We start from the raw sequence: 24,641 nt of genomic DNA on the forward strand, positions 1-24,641 counted from the left end.
AGGATTTCTACTACAACAGTAAAAATAACTATTCAATTTCTCCAATCTAACTAAACAAATACAATTAGTGTGCTCCCATATTCGCTACACAGTTGGTCTAACGACGTATGCTAACAGCAATCCTCAAATTAATCTGGGCTGGGAAGATAGCAGCAGATCAAAGTCTTTTATTAAAGTTGACATGAATTCTTGAAAACGCAACATTTTCATCAAAGTACGACTTGTTTCATACCACACAGCTGTATTCCGCCATATTTTCTTTCAAATACCTGTCTAATTATAATGACATATACCACAATGAGCTCGTTAGACTTGGGTAAATTTTTGATTTGACTGTCGATTCATGCACATCTCTGATAGTAAAGTATTTGGAAACACATGCTTGATGGATAGGTTTTAAAACCATATCAGATATAAACAGTCATAATTATATTTATGAATAATTATTGTTTTGAATAATATAATAATTCAATTATGGAAGAAAAAACATAGTTGCACGTGTATTTTGTAAAGCAAGCCAATATATACAGAATGAATTTCAAATGATGCGCAGTAAAACTTGTACAAACAATGTGCAATTATCTATCGTAAGAAAGGAACAACCAGCGTCTATGTTATGAATGTCCATTTGCATTCAAATAGAATTACTGCAAATCGAGGAAACGCGTCGAACTTATTCATATCTGGAAATTAAAAAAAAAAAAACACTTCTCTTGTTTGTAGTATGCATCAGAAAAAAGTAATCGACTCCATCAAAACTCACCAGTAAACACGCTGTCACTTCATCGTAAAACCTTGCACTTCAATACACTGAGTCCGAACTGATCAGAATTTGATGAGAAAAAATATCAAAATTGAAAAGAAAGTATTTGCGCGACTGGGGACAAATGACAATCAAGTTGATGAAACAAGAATATCAACAGTCTCGTTTGAAGTCATCATTTCGCAAGTTTTATAGTCGATACAATGCCCTTGTCAGCACATACAACCTATCATTAACTCAAATGCTGACTGATGTTTTTCATACTAATTGTTAGGCCATTACTTATACACTGAACTGTCTATGGATTTTTCCTGGGGTTTTTTTTCGATCATGACAAAGAGCACAAGGCGGGTGTGACCGGTCGGCAGGGGATGCTCACTCCTCCATGGCACCTGATCCCACCTGTAAATTTTGAGGTCCGTGTTTGCTCTGCTCCAAATTTGTATCCTTTCATCGGATTTTCAAGATTGAATACTGTTCGTTATCTTCATATTTCATTTTTATACCCCACGCAACAAGTTGCGTGAGGCATAATGTTTATGACGCGTCCTTCAGTCAGTCAGTCAGTGTGTCAGTCAGTCAGTCCATCAGTACTGTTTTTTTTGTCAGCGCAACTCCTCATAAACCGCTGCACAGAATTTTGTCAAACTTTGCTGATATTTAGCACACAATGTGTAGATGTGCATATTACCATGGAATTCCCATTCCATTATTTTTCCTGGAATTTCGGCACTTTTCAACTTAGATTTTTGGTCATATCTTGAATATAGAGATGAACAGTTTGTCAGCGCAACTCCTCTTAAACCGCTGCACAGAATTTGGTCAAACTTTGCAGATATTTAGGACACAGTGTGTAGATGTGCACATAACCAGGAAATTCCGATTCCTTTATTTTTCTGGGAATTTCGGCACTTTTCAATGTTTTTCATACTAATTGTTAGGCCATTACTTATACACTGAACTGTCTATGGATTTTTCCTGGGTTTTTTTTTTTCGATCATGACAAAGAGCACAAGGCGGGTGTGACCGGTCGGCAGGGGATGCTCACTCCTCCATGGCACCTGATCCCACCTGTAAATTTTGAGGTCCGTGTTTGCTCTGCTCCAAATTTGTATCCTTTCATCGGATTTTCAAGATTGAATACTGTTCGTTATCTTCATATTTCATTTTTATACCCCACGCAACAAGTTGCGTGAGGCATAATGTTTATGACGCGTCCTTCAGTCAGTCAGTCAGTGTGTCAGTCAGTCAGTCCATCCGTACTGTTTTTTTGTCAGCGCAACTCCTCATAAACCGCTGCACAGAATTTTGTCAAACTTTGCTGATATTTAGCACACAATGTGTAGATGTGCATATTACCATGGAATTCCCATTTCATTATTTTTCCTGGAATTTCGGCACTTTTCAACTTAGATTTTTGGCCATATCTTGAATATAGAGATGTACAGTTTGTTAGCGCAACTCCTCTTAAACCACTGCACAGAATTTGGTTAAACTTTGCAGATATTTAGGACACAGTGTGTAGATGTGCATATTACCAGTAAATTCCGATTCCATAATTTTTGCCTAAAGAGTTTTGCCAATTATTGAAGAAACTTTCCAGCTATGTAATAAGGAAATCCACTGGAATCAGCTTTTGTAATGAAATTTTATGTGAAATATTTTATGACCTTAAAAGACCCCTATTGATTTTGAGATCAAAATATTAATGATTTAACACACACATTCACACACACACAAAATCTTGGATACTCTCCCCCCCCCCCCCCCCCCCTTCAAATTGGTGTTTTGCCTTAAATAAGTACAGTATATAAACAAATTCATCTGACTACAACATTATTTTGTTTCCATCAATTATTTAAATGTTTGTCAGCATAACTCCTGCACTGAATTTCCTGAAACTTTGTAGGTATTTAAGACATAATGTATAGATTTGTATATTACCAAGAAATTTTGATTCCATTATTTATCTAGAAACTTCAGCCCAATTAAGTTTGTAACATACAAAGATTTGAATGTCCTTATATGTAAGAAGTTTTGATGTGATGATTTTTGCAAGTAATACCCCTTTTTGAATTAAACTGTGTATTTAAAATGCACTGTGCCATTCATTACGTGTTGCATTGTCTAGTTTTGGGGGAGCGTGGGGTATGTGAGCTTGCTCACTTTTTCTTTCATTAAAAAAGTCTGATTGCTATCCAAGAATTTTAAATAAAAAGTGTTTAGTTCTGACAAACATATATACATTCTGTTTGTTATTGCATTGTAGGATTTACCAACTTTAATTGAGTGATTTTCGTAATCATCTAAAAACTAAACCCAGTAAAATTATGTACAAAATGATTTAGAATATGACATGAAAGCATGTAAGCAGAATACAATGCAAAATTTAAAAAAATGTACTTTTCTTAAACGCGCATGTAGAGCAAGGGAAGAGAGGTTCCCCTTTTCTGAGAGGTACTTTCAGGCATATAGCAACGTTTTTGAAAGGGGCAGCCGGAAGACACTATTGACCACTTACCTCGAAATCTTTGAGAAGAAAAAAAGAAAAAGAAAATTCTCCAAAATTCTTTTTCGTGGTGGTTGGGTGTTTTTGGAGAGGGGGTTGGTGGGTCAAGCATTTTCGACAATTTGACTAAAGTGCAACAAAACGTAAAGGGGAATTGGCCATTTAATTATCATTTCACAATAAAACAACAGTAAAAAATTGTGCTCGAAGAAAGAGGGATGGGGTATCCACTGCATTGTTTCTTTCTGTTAATATTGTAATAAAGATCATTTTAAGATTGACTGGCTCTCATCCAAAGATTTTGAACATTGTACTTAAATAGTTTTTCTGAGAAAATGATAGTACAAATTAAATTTGTCCATACCCTGACGACGGAGTTTTTAGACTGACTTTTTCTTTAAAATATCTGTTTTCCTTTTTCAGTTTTTTACCCACACATTTTTTCGTCAATAGTTCTCACTTTTTTACAAACGCATCAGGGTTTATACAGAGGATGGAAAAAGAAAATACAGGTGACTCTCGATGACTCGAACTCCGATCTCTCGAAGTTCTCGATCTCTCGAAGTGAACCTCCAGTCCCGTTTTTTTCCCTTTATATAACTAAGCAAATTTACTCTTGATCTCTCGAACTCCCGATCTCTCGAAGTTCTCTATCTCTCGAACCAAGACCCGGGTCCCGTTACACATATTTCATTGTTTTTTACTCTCTATCTCTCGAAGTTTTGATTGCGCATGTATACACCTTAATCAAGCATACGATTAATTCAGTTTGGACTTATCTGGATAACAGTGAACGCCTGGGGCTAGGATGGACGTGTTAAATGGGTGTTTACATAGATGATACTACACCTGTGAGTCGTCCGAGTGTTGATATAATTAATTGGTTAATTGGTAAATTATAAACAAATCGCTTCACAACTTATTTTGACTGAACGAGACGATAACTTTGAGAAAATCATTTTAGGAACGTGTCAGTAATTTTCCATAGATTATGAAATTTATAATTAATATTTAATATTATTAGAGTCTACACAATCCCAGTTTGGCAAACATTGCACAAGAAATCCTATCTCAAGAATTGTATACCGATTACGAGCAATCTTGTGAGGGAGCGATCAAGCCCGGGTTAGGTTTCATTCAGGTTTGTAATCATGAAATGAAAACAAATAAATATTGAAACTTAAATTAATCATTTTATTTATTCAAAACACGATCATTGTTATTTAAATCAAGTGAATTACCTGTAAATACGAATGAAAACGTGTAATGACATTGTAAACACATACTTCCGGTATGTATAATAATAGGACAATGATGATCTTAACTGAAAATTTCGGATATTATACATATATTATTAAGTGAGATTTTGAAAGATCGATTAAAGTTCAATCGACTTGAGCCTTAAAGCAATGTCGTTATAGCCTCTGTGTAGCAAGTGAGAAGATAAAAAAAATACTATGAAATTGATTATCGTTCTTAAACGTGAAAGATGAGACATGTAGCAATGTGTAAAATTGTATTAATTCAAACCACAGGGGACATGAATTTACTTGAGAAAATTATCCACCCAGTAGTTGGGAAAAGCGAACAAAACATCCAGGATTCACACGGAAATACTGTTCTTCATCTTGCTGTAAGCCAGAGGACAATGTGTGTAGATCCACGATTTCAATTTCAAGTAGTTCAAAGACTGATTGCTGCAGATATTAATCCGCTTGTTTTAAATAAGCAGAAAAAGACTGTATCCAAATGTGCATCAAGATCTTTTCCAGTTCTTTTAAATTTCATAAAATCATGCGGTGAGTTCATGCTCAATATATGATTTACATTTCATTTTCCAACAATTTATCTAATGTATTTCTCTTCTCTTTGTCATTGAATAAAATTAATTGATCACTCAGAGGTGAGCAAGCAAGAAGAGATAAGTAAAAGAGAAGAGGAAAATAGACGAAAAGATCAAATGGTACGACAGCAAATGGTGATAGACAAAAAGAAACATCAAGAACAACTAAATCGTGAAAAGGAAATGAGGTATTCTGTCAAACTTTGTCGACTTGTGTACCTTCATAATGATTATCTCCATGATTTCTTATGATAAAGCGAAATATGAAAACCTGTTTTGACATAATTAATTTAGCTTTTATTTTGTTGTAGGAAGGAGAAAGAAAAAGAAGCTGAAATTTACGAGCAATGTGCTTTAAAATGTAAAGCAGAATTAGAAAGTGCAAAGCAGAAAATAATATTGAATGAAATGCGCCTTGCATGTTACGATTTGATAAGAATTTTCAATGCAAACAAACATAGGTCCGACTTGCACAAGCAATTTGAAAACGAAGCAATTCAGCTGATTGTAGATGTTTTTGGAGAAAAAGAAAACCTAGGTAAACATTTTCTTTCCCATTTTTTAAAATATATTTTGATCTACAGTGTATGGCTTTTCTAAGTGTCATTTCTTTTCATAAACAGATGTTCCAGAAAAACTAACAAGAATAAATCAAAAGACGTTTCTAAGAATTGTGCTAGGTCTTGCTCATAAAGAACATTGGAAACAAATGCACCTTGCCGTTACTGAGTATAGAAAACACCACGTACAAACAGATTTGAGTGATTTTGCTGTTGGGTTATTTGTGGAGCAGGTCTTGGAATGTAAAACGTTTCAAAACAGGGAAGAGCTACTTTTGGGAGTTATTACAAATATGTTAAACAGCGGTGCTATTCTACTCTCAGGTAGCTAAGAAGCTTATGCTGGAAAATAATAAAAATGGTTCTTAGAGAAAATCCTCATTTTTATGTAAAAGAAAACTATCTTATTTAGGTGATAATTGAGTGAAATTTAACGTGTCATTGTTTATTTTAGATGGAAAACGTGCAATAGAAACAGCGGTTCAGAACAATCATTTTAAAATCTTGGACCGATTGTTTGATTTCGACGCAAATCCAGATCATCTTTCTGTAGAGGATGGAGACACTCCTATACATGCTGCTCTGCATATAGCATTGAACAGGGACAAGGGTACAGTTTTCTTATCTATGTTACCACAAAATATCTTTCTTTGCTTTGGAGACCAAAAATAAAATCTCTGTTATTTATTACATAGATTGAACTTTGAACCTTAAGAATGTGTTGATTATACTATTTTTAGGAAATATGTCGTTGCTGGCTAGGTTTTTAGAAATGTATCAGAAAAATCCCGGACAGTATCCGATGTTAAATCCTATGACGGTCAATCTTTTTGGTGAAAGCTTGTTTCATGTTGTGGCAAAGGCAAACAATAATGCAACTACTCTAGAAGTGACAATTATGCTCTGTGAAATGGGAGTTCCTTCAAATATTAAAGATCAAGATGGAAAACTGTCTGCAGAATACTTAAGGAGTGACAAGGATAAACGTTTGCAAGTGAGTACAATTATTAGAAAGAAGAAAAGTAAATATATCTTTAGGCCACCCAAATTAAACATTTTCAACTCTTTTGAGATGGCTCGACAAATTTTAATCTGATGTAATTTTGTAATGTAGTACAGTGTATCTAAGATACACGAATATTTTTTGTCCCAGTCCTTCTTCAACTTTTAAGTTAATTTTATTTCCAAAACTATAAATGTCATGTAATCCCTGAAATCTCAATTGCTCCTATACATTAAGCAGACTGTTTGCATTATGATAAGTGTTCAGCCGTCTTCTAAAATTGTCAATCGTGTCTCTTAGTGCATGATTCAGATCGCATGATGGATTAAAAGGAATAATATTATATTAAAATAAAACAAATTAACATCTTTCAAAAGCAAAAAAAAAAAAAAAAAAAAAAAAAAAAAAAAAAAAAAACTTTGATCAAAGTTTAAAAATGCATGATCTAGAGGGTACAACGAAAAAATTCCTGTCGATCAATTAGTGTCATATTTTGAATTTTCTACACATATTAAAGCAGTTCTTTCATCAGATTTCTTAACTTATTTAAGAAATGTCGCTGCACAAATATTTCTCCATACAGTGTCTGTATGAAGTTTTGATTCTTCTTGTTTACTGGCCAATTACCGAGTCCCGAGCGAGAAATTTTAAACACAGATAAAAACATTATGGATGAGGACATGTTTTATAATATGAAATGATTTAAACATTCTTTAAGCAAGATTTTTTCCACACTGCAAATGGATTGAATAAATCACGTACTTCGATACAACTTACATGTAACCAACAAAAAACTCATTTGTGAAAAAATTCTGTCAATAAATATTTTGAAATTTACGACTAAACTGAAGTCCTTCATTTTAATTTAACTGCAGCAATATTGAAAGGTGAAATTTACCCCAATATTACACACGACATAGTTAAAATGACGTAACTGTTATAAAAAAACTGTATCTTTGTTAGGTCACTGAGTCACTCGGTTGACCTACTGCTATCCGTTTTTGTCTGTCGTCGTCTGTCGTGTGTTGTGCGTTAACATTTCAAAAATTTTCAACTTCTTCTCTAGAACTGCTAAACCAATTTCAACCAATTTTGGCATATAGCATCTATGCGTGAAGGAAACAAAAATTGTGAATTTCATAGCCCCTGCCCGCTTGGGGCCTGAGGGGTGGGGCTAAAACCGCCAAAATTGGTGAAATCTTTAAAAATTTTCTTAACTCCAGGACATCAAGCAGTCAAACTGTTGGCATGATTGTAAAAAGCATTGGGCCCTCTACCAAAAGTCTGCAATTCATGGCCCCAGGATCAGGGGTTCTGGTATAGGGTGGGGTTGTATAGATCATATAGTGAAAGTGCAATAATTCCTAGATAATCTTCTTCTCTGCTCCTGGGTTGTGTTGAATCTGTAGTGAAAATGCATTATTTCTTTGAGAATCTTCTCTGCTCTTTTGCATATCGAAGGCATACAGAATAAAAGTTTTAATAAGCAAGGATATTTTTACCAGATTTTCGAACATCAGGACCAAGTGTTCTGGTCCTGGCCAGGGCTCTATTAATTTATATTCTACTGAGAGAAGTTATTCCCCATTGCCATTCACTTTTGATAATTAATCACTGTAAATAATGTACTTGAAAGTTAACAGAATAAGAGAGTTATGCAAAAAATTTTATTGTATTGCGATATTTGTAATACAAAATTACTTTCATATTTTTAATGATCAAGTAGACATAAATAATAAATAAATAAAAATGAGACCAAAAAAAAATCTCATTGAATGTTCTTCAAAAACCAAGAGATGCCAATGTGATAGGTCACAATATGGGGTTAAAAGTAATACAGAAGAACTAATAGTTTGTTAAAAGTTTGCATGGGATATTGATAAATGGGGGATAGATTATAATTTAATTTATGAGTTGTTACTGAATACTACACTAATTATTTCATTGATCCTGTTCATCCTATTTCTCTTGCGTTTGGGCAACAAAGCTTCATCTATCAGTTTATCTTATACTCTATGGATCCATTAAATTGTTGTCTTATACTCAGGTGCCCGTTAATGCCTTTGGGCCTCTTGTATTTTCCGAGTACGGGAAAACAATTATGACGTCACACGAAAGCTTTGCTAGGGAAATAAGATATAAATACAGAAAAAATCGGCTAACATCAGAGCAAAAATTATGTTTGTGTTTCCTCTTTCATTTAATAACTTAAAATAGGCTGACAATCACCTGTTTCGTATAATAAAGCTGACCGTGTACGTGATCCAGCTACACTAACAGATTACGTATGACGTCACTGACCTGTTAGACGCGCAGTGTAGGAGAAACAGAGCAGTTTGACCAATCTTTTTCACAATTTTTAAATAATGATATAAATTTCAAAACTTTGAAATATTTGTGTCTAAGATAATAAAGCACGCCAAGAAGATGTGCGAACAAGGCGAGCGCAATGCCTATAGTACGACAAACATGAAGGTGAAAATTAAATTTCAATTATAACAAAATTTTATTTGATATTTCATCTAACATTAAAGTATACTTTATGTAAAATCTCCACAATTTGCAAAAATCTCTCAAAGCTTGAAATTATTTGCTTATGAAATAGCATACACACACTAAAGAGGGCAAAAAGTATCATTTTCTCATATTATAACACAAATTTTCGATATGAGTGGGTCTTCGCTCCATATTTTTCAAAGTTTATTCTCAAAGTTTGCGTAAAAATGTACATTTTTTGGGTAACAAAAACATGGAGCAAAGACCCACTCTACCTTTAAAATACACTTTTATGACACAACATTCGCATCTTTCCTAGAAATACTTGAAGTCCATTTAGTCAAGGGTCATATCGCAAACATGATTTAAATGCCACCATTCATCAAGAGCTGTGTAGCGTAGTGGTTAGCGTGTTAGTCTCAAAAGAAAATGATACTCAGGATTTTTATTGCAAGGGTTCGAACCCCACGAATACCACATTATTTTTTTTTAATAACAGAGCAATTTTTGCCGAGAAAATTTTTCTCAGAAAAAATTTGTTTATCATAACATCATAAATTTCAATGACGAGAACTTTACTCTAAATACTATATTCACAAATTGATTTTGATTTTTATGTATCTGAAGCTATAGGCATTCTGCACGCCTTGTTCACCCATCTCCTTTGTACAAAAATTACACAACTTCTAGTGATTTTAATAATGTTTTAGCATCATTATTAATAGGCATTATGACGTAGTCAATTTGTGCCATGTGTCCTGCATACCCTTAATACTACCTTAAACGCATTGACATCTGGCAGGAAGAAAGTTCGTATGATATGCAGTCAGTTCTTGACCAAAATTATGAAATCCATCACCAACAGTCTGAGAAACACTAGCAAACACCATTTCATGGTCGGAATTATAATTTGTCCTTCACCAAATTTGTTAAATACACCCCCTTCCAGAGTCCAGTTCCGATGGTCGGGCAAAGTTCATTTTATAAATATGTATTTTAAAATGCATTTTATCTTTAAGAGTCTGTTATCTAAAAAGAGCCTACATTATATTTGTAAATGTAATATGAGAACGCACGTTCAAGTACTAGCTGGAGATGGGTTGATATTAACAAGAGAAACTCCTGATCCTCAGACCACAGACAAGGACTATCAGTCTCATCTTAAATTCATCAAAGAATCATTCAGAAACACTTATTAAATCGAATTGCTATCTATAATGCTCTGTTTATTCACAAGTGTGTATTATCAGACGCAACTATTCGGGTATCTTCGATATTTCACCATTGCCGTGAGCATTATAAAACTAATAATTTTTTTAAAAGTTTTTTTGCATTACATTTCAGATTTTAAGAAAACTACATATCATTTATAAGTCGTAATTGTAATACAATGTTAAATTAGGCTTTTCCATGAGTTCGGGAAAATGACAACTACTTTCAGACATTTTTTTTTTTTTGAATGGGCCCTTAACTTGATTATCTCGCTGAGAATTAGATCATAGGACAAACAAAGGAAAATTAACAAGATCTAACATTTATACATGTCCAAAACTAACATCTGAGTTGATTTTGAAAGTTATTTTGATTAATTAACTATTAATAAATTAAATCAACTTAAATTTTCAAACTTTCATTCTTGGAAAATATATACATTAGTTGGCTATTTTTTGTTACACCCACTCCACCACCAATGATTTTTTAGGGTATAATACTTGCATATTTGAAAGTTCTTTGTTAGATACCTCTGGAATAACATCTAAATTATTTTGCCTTTGACAGTATTTCCGATTAGCGTTAAAGGGGACGAAATCTGATAAATCAAACAATAGTGATGACGTTAATGAAGATCATAAAAATGAACAAAAGACAAGAAAGCCAAAATCTGAACTTCAAATGCCTGACGTACCGTTGAAGAAGGAGAGATTGATGGAGGAAATCAGAGGGATGATAGATGATTTACAGGAAATAGGCATGTACTCTGAAGAACACATGCTGAAAAAGAGAAAAAATGGCAATACAAGTTCAGAAAAACAAGAATGTAGTGTATACAATCAAAGAGAGACTCAAAAGGTATTTTTTTCCTTTTTTTTTTTTTTTTTTTTTTTTGTTGATGATTTTCTCACATGACATGCTATGCGTTTTATCGAAATATCTGTGAATATCATTTAGTTTGCATTGCATCAGCATACCGTACCGACCAGACCCAAACTAACACCAGTGTGAACCCCAAAGCGAACCCTGGGTTCGCTTTGCGTTCACTCGGGGTCAGCTATTATAAAATATGGATGCACTTTGGGTGCACTCTGGATGCACTCTGCGTTCGTTTGAAGTCAGACGTGGGGCTGCTTGAGCAAATCTGACGTTCGCTTTCACTCATGCGTGAAGCGAACCCGTTTTAACTTACCGTCTCTTAGCCCCTCCCCAGGTTCATTCCAAACGTAGAGAAGTTATAATGGTTTATTGTTGTTGTTCAGTGGCGACCGGAAGCACGTACACGCATATATGTTAACAACAAATTGGAGAATGCCAATTAAAATAGTGTACCAGAATTATTTCTTTATATGTTCGATAAATAAATTAATGTTCGGTAATAAATTATAATTGGTTGAGAAGACTTTCAAGAAGTCGAGAATCCGCGGTAGAATCTTCAGAGAAGACAATGTTTGTGTTGAATTTTATAAAAGTATACATACAGACCCTGAAACGTGCTACTACCCCACACGCACGCTGCACGAACGGTACACACTCGCTACACGATTTACACGAAACGCTACACGGTTTGCACGAAACGCTACACGGTTTACACGAAACGCTTTGCACGAAAGGCTGCACGGTTTACACGAAAGCCTGCACGAAACGCTTTGTACACGTTTCTCACACGCTTTGTACACGATTTTCGCACGCTTTGGCCTCGATCTGGATTTTCTATTCGGAATCTCTCGGATTTTATTTTAATTATTACGGATTAATCAAAGATTAGTTAAGAATTGCAATCATTTAGATTAAGTTAAGATTAGAACTCGCTACACAAGTACTGTATTAACAGATAAAATACTCAATGCTAAGTTGTAATTGATTAATAGTTGTCATTGAGTATGTCACCCGCCCGGTGAAATGCCTATCATCGTCCATGTACAAACCTTTTTCACTAGACTCTAAATTACGCACTGAAAAAAAATATATATTCGTAATTCATAATCTTTTACAGCATTTAATGTGTTTACAATTATAGTTTGATATTAAACAGTCGTTTTATTACTGACAAATAAACCCGTGAAAAAAAAATAATTGATTAAATTGCGTATGATTTCTATAAACGGATTGATTTTTTTTTCTTTTTTTTTCAAATTATTGATTTTTTTTTTTTTTTTTTTTTTTTTTTTTTTTTGGATTTAGTAAATAAATACTCTCATTTGATTAAATTAGGTTCTGTTTATGATTTGCAAAGGTAATATGTACACTGCATCAAACAAGAACATTGTGCAGGAAAGGGGGGGGGGGTTAGATTACCGAGATCTTACTTCTGTACATGTTTATATATAACGGGCACTTTTTTCAGAAGTATATCATTGGGAAAAAAATTATTATAGAAACAATTGCCCGTTCTAAGAAAAAAAGGATATCCAAATCTCCAGCGGGAGCAGTTAGATGTAATTCATTAAATGCACTTTATTCAGAATGGTAAATATATCGTTTCACTATAGAATTAAACTTTGATTTATCATTAAAATTTAATTTGGTAGAGAAGCCGGGGGATAGGTTTTATAATTCTTTAGTCCTCTTTTGAGGCATTGTGTTTATCAAATAAAAACAATATACCCGACACCTTGTAAAATCCTTGATCTCAAACCCCGTCCAGACAAAAAAATGTTATCAATAGTCGCGGCTCTTAACAGTACATTCAATATACATGTATACATGTCCAATGTCCAAAAAAACTAAAAATTATGCTCTAGAACTGCGTGATTTATAAAACAACTAATATATAATTATTCAGGATTTATTTCGTTATATCTTTAATTCACGAATACACTGGCAAATTAATTCATTGTTTACAGACAATCGGATAAATTTAAGAAATAAAATCCACGGGCACGTGTATTTATTTGTACCCATTAAATAAGAATAAAACCATTTAGTTTCACGAATTAAAAATCATTCATTATTGTGGGGTGTCATCTTAGCCATGATTGACAAGAGATTATACATGTAGCAGAACAAGTTTTCAGTTCACGGCACGCGGACCCCGTGATCCCTGTTGTAAATGACCTTGATCACAGTCGTAAGAAGAGTGTCGGAGGTGTAAAGAAGATTCCAATATATTTTTTAGGGGTGCATCGGGCGCACAAAAGCAATAATTTTCTTTAAAAAAAAATTATCTATTAAAATTTGTTAACAACAAAAACTCAAAGTTTGTGTTTTCATTTTAACAACCCCCCCCCCCCCCCGGAAATATTTAACCCCGTATTTGCCGATGCATGTTAATTATGATTCATTTGTAAGACAATTATTAATCAACTAATTTTATGCATAAAAAGACTATAGCCTAATTGATTTCAAAATTATTTGTATCACAATCTTGTAATATAGGAAAATTATGTTCGTTTATAAAGAAAAAAAAATAATTGTTCTCCCGGGCCTAGAATTCCCATACTTCACATTTATAACAACGCACTAAATTTTGTGTTTTATTTTTCATGCCTGCCATATCTATCTATTATTGTGTATTAATCACCCATATGTTCTTGTAATCTCTATATACCATAGTTGTAAACTGGCGAAGAGATTCAAATAAATGAATGAAAAGGACATGACCGCATTCCTGAAGAATTTTCTTTTTAAAAACTGTTCAGTATTGCTCCCTTTAAAAAAAATGTATTGAATCAAATTCCCTAAAAATTGATACGCATATAATTAATTATTTTGAATACATTTTCTGCCCATGTTGATTTAAACAAAAGAAAGAAAGAAAATCAAACAAATATGTAATACATTACCGAGAAATTTTATTTTGTTGTTTCCGTATTTTTTTATCGCTAAAAATACCACTGGTATGATATATCCGAATAATATTAGTAACAAACAACACAGAATGACATGTTAATCCATCCATAGCCATATTTAAAATAAAATGACTTCCGAATGAATCCTACACGTTTCTCACACGATTCTTGCACGAAAGTCGCACGGTTCCCACACGGTTCTTACACGAAAGTCGCACGTTTCTCACACGCTTCTCGCACGCAGGCTACACGGTTTGCACGAAACGCTTTGGAGCTTACACGAAACGCTGCACGGTTTACACGAAACGCTACACGGTTTGCACGAAACACTGCACGGTTTACACGAAACGCTACACGGTTTGCACGAAACGAAAAGCGCACGAAAGCCACACGCTTTTTGGGGGTAGTAGCACGTTTCAGGGTCTGATATTTTTATAACTGCGTGAACAAAGGTTGTTAACAAAGTTAATATTTGGATATTATGAATTACGGGAAAATAGTTGTGTACTTTTAGAATTGTATCTTTTATTAGATAACTGTGAATTGATGATAAATAAATTTGCACAAAAAAATCAGACACATTTACCAAAGAAATTGATAAATTATTTCGTTTATTCATATTTTTTCTCCTTATTTTTAGTTTATTATCAAATCGTATTTTTAAAAAAGTCAGAGGGGTAGCAAAGTTTACAGAGAAAGGGAATAAAAATCATTTCCTGTACATGCAGTACAATATTGATCATTGATTCTTCGGATTTTTTCCCCTAAAAGGAATACATGTATTGTAGACCTCTTTGGCTCTTTGTTATGCTTTTTTTTTTATCCCTTCTTTCCCCAAAAGGGGGATTCCTAATTGGCGTTTTTCGCCCTGTCTCAACCGACTATTGTTTTTTTTAATTTCAAACTTCGTTTTGTGTTACTTAAAAAGGATATTTTCAACAGCTATTGTTTCTGACTGGTTGAGCGTTTAAAGACAAAACATCCTCTTCCCAAACACATCAAAATACAATATATGATCACTGCATTGTAAGCGGCATGAGATCAGTCAGAATTTAAAATAAAATGATAAAATATACAAACATGATATTTTCTTATTTGATTACTTGACAATCATAATAAACTCGAAATGGTTCAAATAATATGTCAAATTTACATCAAATGCAGACCTTCCTGTGAAATACCGAGTTAGGATGAGCAAATAAAGAATTTTGAAAATGGTTTGAATGCAAACTTCTTAAAATGTACCTCTTCGTGTTTGCGAACTTTTTAATATGTACCTAATCTTTTAAAACGTATCCAATTACAGGTAATGTAAATTTTAATATTGAGTCAGATTCAGTACATGCATCTAAGATCTTATAAAATGTAAGGTGTTCATAAAGCAGTAATAGATAATAGGTTTTAAATACGATACATGTACTTTCTATTTCCACCATGGATTGTTTCATTGTATCTTGTTTTACGTTCCGTTCAAAAATTTTTCACTCATATTGAGGAGTCACCATATACCGATGAAGGGCTTCAAATTTAGACCTTTACTCGGCACTCAGGGCCATTGAGCATTGACAGTTCTTTATAGTGCTAACGCCTACTCGGTTTTTAAGGTCTCATCCGAAGGACCCGCAATTTTCACTTCAAAGTGCCGAGCGCTTGGCGAAGGAACAGTTGCTACCTATTTTATATCGACTAAGATCAGTCGCGGCCGTGATTCGAACACACGCCCTTCCAATCCCGTAGCGACTGCTCTACCGACTGAGCTACTGTGGAGGCATTTCCACCATGGAAGAGTTATACATGTAGCTGTTAGTGCGCTCTTTTGTAAAAAAAAAAAAAAAAGTTCGTAAATGTACAAATCTCGGGGGATTTCTGGGACAAACGTAACAATATGTATGTCGATGAAAAAAACGCCTTACAAACATGCAAATGAAACACTATATTGTTGTAGACTTTAAATGCATCAGAAGTAGAAACGACAACGATATCAATTTGAATATATTATACATGTATAACAGGGAGTTGTTGGCAAGTGTTGACGGTCCATCATGACTTACATTGTCCATTCCTCTGAAACATGAATCGTAATTTTTATCATTGGATGATAAATTCGGGGCTTTCGCACTCTTTCATGTGTCTATTTGTTCTTCTACTCTTTTATGGGAACGGCGAGTACATTTTACATTCTAAATTGAATTGACATCGGCTTGTTTTGTATTCTCCTCTATGTCATGTTATCCCAGTCAGGCTACTAAACGCGCCTCTAATTTGAAGAGTTCCAGTAATAGAAATCGAAAGTATTGAAACATGCTGTGACCTCATATACCCCCCCCCTCTCTCTCTCTGTTAACAGAACTTTTTAACAGTATCTTAGTGATTTTTTCATTTGTTGCGAATGATGTCCTCATTTCTTTCAGGACGCAGAAAAATAAATGTATTGTTCAATGCCCCAAAGAACTCTGATCTAACGTAACAAATTTAAAAAAAAGTATTCAGACGAGGTAACTTAAAAAGTTGTGAAAGGTGTATAGATGTTTCAAATGTAGAAGGGGTTGATAATTAGGTACACCGTTATGTGTTTAGGCAAATAAAAATAAGACAAGACGTATAATACGCTCAGGAACTATTATTATTTTGTAAAGATTAAACAAAGTAAAGTGTGCATGGGCGGTGGAATTTACGTACATGTACACGTAAATAATCATTTTTATGTTCAATATGTAAAAATGACTGATTTGAATTAATAGTAAATTGGAAATATTGAAGAAAACTATTAAAAGATTGCATCATATTTTGTTAAAAAAAAAAAATGTAAACATGAAAAGGAGCAGTTGTATGGTTATTATCTTTTTATTTCATGGTTATCAGAATTGTCTTTTTTTTTTCAGATATTTTAATTGTCAAAATTCACAGAATGTATGACTACAGCTGTATATCATTAAATCGATTAAAATATGATTTAAGACAAAAAATGTACATATTTAATGTTACCCAGAATATAATAATTTATTAATGTCAAATACATACAAAACATTTATTTCAATTCTATGGAAACAGGCATTGCTTGTACTTATTTTTTTTTTTTATTTGCTCCGTACTGCTAACTGGTATGCCGATTGGTCAATGAGTTTTATCTGCGATTTGGATTGACTGTCTTTTGCGTAATAGCAAATCTGGGGTTCGCTTTCTGGATTTGCTTCTGGCTATGACTTTTGATTCGCCAGGGGTGCGCATTGGATACGCTCTGGGTTCACTCCTGCTCAGCTCTAGTGGACCCAGAACTAACCCGAAAAGCGAATCAGGGGTTCGCCTGGAGTCCGCTTTCTGTTAGGTTGTGTCTTATCGGTACCGTATCATTGAAATATTTATCAAAATTGATAAACAAAAATCTCAAATGAAATGCCACATAGCCAAACTTCTGTTATTGTTGAAGTTTAATCTTTTAAGTCAATATTGCTCTTATACTTTAACGAAAAATATAGTGATTAAATATATCAAAAATATTGATGAGGAACTAGAGCATTATTTTTCTGTCTTATTTGCTTCAGCATAGCAGAAATATGGCAGTAGAATTGTAGGTATATAAATTCTTTTGTTAGATATCGTCGGGCTCAAAGACAGTATTGAACGAAAATACATCAGATGAAGAAACAAAATTTAAAGTAAGTAGCACCACAACAATATTAAACTTTGGCTTATCTCTGCCGGATGTGGTCACAGAAATACTAAGGATAATAGCATAGTTCCGTTTTTTCTGGATTTTGATATAAATAAGATGAAGCTGGTAAATACAGGTTTAGCTCGAAGTGTAGCAATTCTTATCTTCATAATTAGGAAATCCATTATCGTATTGCTAAAACAACAAGAAAATTCAAAGAATTGTTGTCCCCCGCTTTCGGTGCCTTAGTAGAGGGAAGCATTTATTTTTGGCATTTATGGCATATTGTAATGCAAATGTCAAGTATAAATTCCTTATCTTCTCTCATTCAAAAGTTATCAGTATATATATATTTTTTTTTTTTGGAAAATTAGGTCAAACTTCTAGAAAAAGCTCATGGGATTAAAAGTCATAGTACATTTGGAAAGGTTTTGTTACAGGTAATGCACATGTCAATTGCTAATGTCCTGTCTTCTCTGCCTCAAAAGTTATCAGCAATCATAAAATTTGTGAAAATTAGGTAAAACTTGAAGACCAAGGTAACTGGGTTAAATATCATAAAACATTCGAAAACATCTTGTCACATGTAATGCACTTATAAAATATGAACACCCTTTCTTTTCTCATTCAAAAGTTAATTATCAGTGTTAAAAAAATTGAGAATTTAGTCAAACTTCTATGTCAAGGTTACAGGGTCAAATATCAAAGCATGTTCGGAAACGTCTTGACACAGGTAATGCATATGTCAAATATGCATGTCCTATCTTCTCTCCCTCAAAAAATTATCAACAATGATAACACCTTTGAAAATAAGATCAAACTTGAAGGTCAAGCTCAGTGGGTCAAATATCATAACACATTCAGAAATGTCTTGTCACAGATAATGCACCTGTCACCTGAACGCCCTTAGCCCCTATCTTCCCTCATTCTAAAGTTATTACCAATGTTAGAATGTTTGAAAATTAGGTCAAACTTCAAGATCAAGGTCACAGGATCAAATATAGCATTTCGTATAGCATTGCCTTTCATTCTACATTCGCTAAGTGCTATTATGGAAACGACTAGGCAATGATAAGTTAACATGAAAGCATTGCAATGTATTGCAATTATTTGTTGTTTTTTTTTAAATCATGACCCTTGATGTAAGGATTAGGTTAAAATCGGTGATCAAATTTTATAATCATGTGTATAGGAGAAGAAAATCTTGAAAGAAAATAGAGCGTTCATATTTCAAATGACTATTAACTGTGACAAGGCTTTTCTAAATATACTCTTATTTTTTTCTAAATATACTCTTATTTTTGACCCCTTGACCATGGCGTTCAAGTTTGACTTAATTTTCAAAAATTTTGACATTGAATATAACTTTTAAATGAGAGAAGAAACTCTTGAAAGAAAATAGGGCGTTCATATTTCAAATACATATTACCTGTGACAAGGTTTTTCTAAATATACTCTTATTTTTTTCTAAATATACTCTTATTTTTTACCCCTTGACCTTAGCGTTCAAGTTTGACTTTTCAAAAATTTTAACATTGAATATAACTTTTAAATGAGAGAAGATAGGAAATTCATATTTGACATGTGCATTACATGTGATTTTTACCCCGTGACCTTGACCTTGAAATTTGACCTAATTTTCAAAAATTTAGCATAACTCTTACCTTGTTTTTAACTGTTGAATAAGAAGAGAGAGGGCTTTAATAGTTCACATGTTCATTACCAATGACAAACCTTCCCAAATATACTATAAACTTTGACCTCCTGACTTTGAGGTTTGACCTCCTTTTAAAAAATTTTAAGATGACTTTAACCTTGGTTATAACTTTACCTGGACAACAAGGCCATATTAGTCATGTTTAATTTAAAGGATCCCCATATGAGTCAAAAATAAGGAGCATAATAGAAAAAGAACTTCTAAGTGTCACCAGGGCCAAGGTAAATAAGATGAGCATTGTGACCCATGGGCCACGTGGTTCATCTGCTATAAAATTATTGGATGTCTTACAAATCAATATGTTTTTTTCTTCCCTTGGAAAACTTTCCACTGATATTGGGACGTCCCCAATAGCCAATAGAATGCAACAGACATAGATATGTATTTGACCTTAGTAATTAAAGCCATTGAATGGTGCAAATCTTTTTTCTTGCCAACACTTTCTACCACAAGAGATCGCGTTTTATACGGTCTTGTTCAAAGGACCGGTCTCTACATGAAAGGAACAACTCCTTATTTCCCGTTTCTAGAGCAAAGCAATCTATCTCTTGGTAGTTTCTATTATATTTTCAAGAAACATGTATAAAATTTGAAGATTTATGTAAATGAATATAAGATTTCGTCGTGTTGTCAAACTAAAGATAAGGTTTAATGAAATTTACTATGTATACATGTATAATCAAATTTTTTTTATTAAGATTGATCCAGATTTTTTTGAAAACCATGAATGGGAAATTGAGTGTACACATGAGGCTTGGACAAAATTACTCAACTCATCTTTGCCACAACGCTGGAAGATAGATGTCATCCAGAAACTGCAAAATCTAGCTCTTGGTGAATTTTCTTTCAATTGTTGTGGGAAAATAGACATCACACGTCTAAATGAAGAAATAGAAATTCACGAGTCATATCCTATTTTATGGGAGATAGCAATCTGTTTTTCTCCGAAACTATCAGAGAGTGATGAAAGATCCAGAAGTGTATATACAGAAATAATAAGAGTGTGGGATATTGTTGAAAATCAAGAGAAAAAAGAAGAGGCATTGAAAAGAATAAAAGAATCTATTTTAAGGGGAGATGAGTGTATAGTTGACAAATATGTATCTTGCTCCGAAAAACTTCACCAGAAATTTGCAAAAGGGAAAAGAATTCCGATGAAGTATTTCGAATGCTCAAAATCCTTACAGCAAACAGAGGGAATAAGAAAACTATTATTTCCTGCAAGTCATATTGCAACAGAATTTCATATTCTGAAATTTTACTCATTTACAACCGATATGGCACTTTGTGCAATACAGAACGTGAATAGTAAAACAGACTTCCCATTCAAAGTAACAGAAAACGAACATTCTGTGATTAATATAGTTTCCAATAGACCAATCTTGTTGTTAGGGAGGAGTGGAACAGGAAAGACAACATGCTGTCTTTATAGACTCTGGAATAGGTTTGATTGTCACTGGAGAAAAGAAATTAATCAAGGGAAAAATAAAGGTAGTTCTCTATCTCTCTCTGTCCTTCACCCCTTCTGTCTCTCTCTCTCTCAAACTCTGATTACAGTATTTCATACTTTACTTTTTAAAAAGGAGACCATGATGGTGAGGCTGCTGAGGAGAATGTAGAATACAATAATATACGACAATTATTCATCACCAAAAATCTGGTCCTATGCAATGAAGTTAAAAAATGTTTTCGTGAATTAAGAAATTCTAGTGCCATAGGATCTAAAATTGTTACAAACGATGACGATCCTCTACCGGCAAAACTTCAAGATCTTGACAGCAATCATTTTCCAGTCTTTACAACATCGAGGAGGCTTTTACTTATGCTTGATGCTTCTCTTCCAGACCCATATTTTAAACGTGATTCATTTGGAAATTTATTGGTAAATTTAAAATACAGCACCAGAAGCGTTTTGAATACACATATCTTTCAGTACTAAAAAGAAGAAAAAATACCGGTATTTTTATTCACACTTATGTGTAATTAAAACGTTTTCGTTGTTTGTTTTTTTTTGTTTTTTTTTTTTTTGTTTTGTTTTATAGCAGCTGACCCTAAATTTATCAAATAACAACTTTGGCTAATTTTGATGTGGTGGGAAAGCGCTGGTCTTGTTGCTTTATATACGAAGTTTTGAATCATAAATAGGCTGTGTTCATCATGCAAAGGATAGGACATGCAAACTGATTAAATTTGATTGATTGATTATAAATTGTTAAACGTCCCATACGAGAATTTATCACTAATACATGTATAGAGACATCACCAGTAAAGGGCTTCAAATTTAAACCTATACTCGACAGTCGCAATCGGCATTCAGGGCCATTGAGTAGTGAGGGTTCTTTATTACGCCAATGCCTACCATGACACGGGATCTCGATTTTTAAGGTTTCATCCAAAAGACCCGTGACTTTCACTTCTAGTGCCGGACGCTTGGCGAAGGAAAAGTCACTACCTATATTTACTTCTTATGTTTTACGCGGCGCAGCATACTAGAATCGAACTTGGCCTAACTATTAAGAAACGAGCAACCTATAACTAGACTACAGTGACCGATAATTAAATAGGAATTACTACCCATATGTGGGAGAAATAAAATATTACATTAGTACTGCAACACTTAAAAATTTATATATTTAAAAATCGGATTTTTTTGTGTTTGTGTGTGAAAAAAAATACATGTTAAATATCGAATGTTTAAAAGAAAATTTCGATATATTTTACTAGCTACATGTAGATGATCTAATTAATCTATTAAAATCATGAATACGAATTTCTATTAATTTGATGAACTGAAATAAAATGAATAACACTGTTTAGGAAGTATCGTATATACATGTTTGTAGTAAGACTTTGATGGTATGGTTCTTACTTTATGTCTCTGATGCATGGTTAAATTCTTTCTGATCTATGGTTAAAATGGGCTTCTCTTAAAGTAGCCCATTTTTAAGAACAGATCGCCTATTGCAAAATGAAACGATATTTTGTATTCATAAAATTATATTAAAATGGTATGATTGTGACGTGTTTATAACCCTAACTAAAAATACTATAGTTAACCATAGTTTACTATAGTTAACGTCGCCCGCGTGGCGCAGTGGTTAGAGCGTCTGCTCTAGAGTCGCGAAGTAAGGAGTTGATCCTTACGTCGCGGGTTCGAATCCCACTGTGGGACGTGGAGACCGGTCCTTCGGATGAGACCGTATAAACCGAGGTCCCGTGTCGCAGTAGGTGTTGGCACGAAAAATGGCCGTAAGTGCCAAGTATAGGTCAAAATTTGTAGCTCTCCACCGGCAAGTGGTGGCGTCTCCATGAGTGAAAAATTCTCGAGAGGGACGTTAAACAACATGCATACAAACAAACTATAGTAACTATGGTGATAACTTTGACATTATAAAACTACAGTTAACTATAGTGATAACTTTGACACTTTAAATTACTATAGTGATAACTTTGACACTTTGATTTACTACAGTGATAACTTTGATAACTTTGATTTATTTTAGTGATCAAAATGACACTATAGTGATAACTATAAAAACTTTGATCTACCATAGTAATCACTATGAAAACTTTGATTTACAATGCTAAAAAATTTGATTTACTATAGTGATAACTATGACACTATAGTTATCACTTTGAAAACTTTGATTTACAATAGTGATAACTTTGACACTTTGATTTACTATAGTAAACTATAGTTAACTATAGTAAACTATAGTTAATTATAGTTAACTATAGTATTTTTTGTTAGAGAATTGAAGCACATTTTGTAATAAAAAAAAATACTTATATTTCTTCCAATGGTCATTTCAGAATAATATTTTTCCCCTCGATTAGATCATCTGCTAAATGGTCTATAAAATTATGTCATGTCTTTACATTCATATAAAAATTCTAATATTGTTGATTTCATATGAAGTTTTAATTTGCCAATGTTGTCCGATCTATGGTATGAATTTGATACATAGTAAATTCAACCTTATAGGGACGTGTTTGAGTTTTGACATAAAGCATTGTTACAATTTCAGGTTGATGTACCTGGATGGACAAATGAGGATGACTCACTTAGCTTTCTTCAGCAATATGATAATTCTGAAAGTGAAAGTGATGATGCATCCGATGAGGAAGATGGACAGTTCAACCCAAATAATGATGCAGACGAATTGCAAAAGAAACCTGACGTTAGAAAAGAAGTTAATTATAATATATTTTCTAATGTTGTGTGGCCAAGAATAAGCAAATGCAACGAGCATTACCATCCATCCCTCATTTGGATGGAAATTATATCTTTCATCAAAGGATCATACGAAGCTCTGCTGAATAAATACGGTTATCTCACCAAAAAGGAATATATTGAACACGGAAGGAAAAAGGCTCCTAATTTTACAGGAGAACGAGAAGCTATTTATGGAATATTCTTAAAATACAAACATTATTTGAAGCAGCACTGTATGTTTGACGAAACTGATGTCGTTCGAAATATTTTCAACAGGTTATTACATATGTAAATTAAATTCCCTGTGCTTTCTTTTAGTGAATAAATGTGCAAGTTGAATGACAAGACTTGGAAAATCTTTATTTTATTCAGTTTAAACAAATGCATTTTTATTTCTTTTTTAAAGGATTGGAAGTGCGAATGATGACAACTGGAACATTCAAGAAATTTATGTGGATGAGACACAAGATTTTACTCAAGCTGAACTTTATCTGCTTATGAATATTTGTCGAAACCCAAATAACATGTTTTTGACTGGCGATACTGCTCAAAGTATAATGAGGGGAATTTCCTTCCGTTTCAAGGACCTTCGTTCCCTCTTCTTCCACGCTAGGGAATCTCAAGAACACTCCACTTGCATCAAAATTCCAGACAAGGTAACCCTTTCTTAAAGGATTGACCGAAAAAATAGTATTTATGTTTATCAGCTATTGAAAAATGATGATATAGTACATGTAATATATCATTTACAGTTTATGGAAACATAAGTTCTTCCTCTTTTTTAACCTTTCGATCACGTTGGGTTCATTTCTTAATCTCTCTGTTCTTTCAATCGTCTTTTGCTCTGTGTCCAGTACGGTCTACATTCGTATCGTCCAG

At 33.5% G+C, this 24,641-nt stretch overlaps 1 protein-coding gene across 1 annotated transcript in view; it reads left to right on the forward strand.

The window, feature by feature from the left end:
• The window catches only part of LOC133184825 (uncharacterized), a 64,746-nt gene that overhangs the window by 14,485 nt on the left and 25,620 nt on the right, over positions 1–24,641 (forward strand). The window contains exons 14-24 of the mRNA XM_061319908.1: positions 4,808–5,071; positions 5,174–5,303; positions 5,427–5,653; positions 5,739–5,999; positions 6,130–6,285; positions 6,416–6,669; positions 10,954–11,244; positions 20,245–21,037; positions 21,130–21,428; positions 23,575–24,038; positions 24,169–24,418. Of these exons, the coding sequence (XP_061175892.1) occupies positions 4,808–5,071; positions 5,174–5,303; positions 5,427–5,653; positions 5,739–5,999; positions 6,130–6,285; positions 6,416–6,669; positions 10,954–11,244; positions 20,245–21,037; positions 21,130–21,428; positions 23,575–24,038; positions 24,169–24,418 (3,389 nt within the window). The remainder of the gene's footprint in view (positions 1–4,807; positions 5,072–5,173; positions 5,304–5,426; positions 5,654–5,738; positions 6,000–6,129; positions 6,286–6,415; positions 6,670–10,953; positions 11,245–20,244; positions 21,038–21,129; positions 21,429–23,574; positions 24,039–24,168; positions 24,419–24,641) is intronic.

Source organism: Saccostrea echinata, unplaced genomic scaffold (assembly GCF_033153115.1).
Source record: "Saccostrea echinata isolate AGI-Se365-2 ecotype Australia unplaced genomic scaffold, CSIRO_AGI_Sech_v1 ptg000011l, whole genome shotgun sequence".
NCBI lineage: Eukaryota > Metazoa > Mollusca > Bivalvia > Ostreida > Ostreidae > Saccostrea > Saccostrea echinata.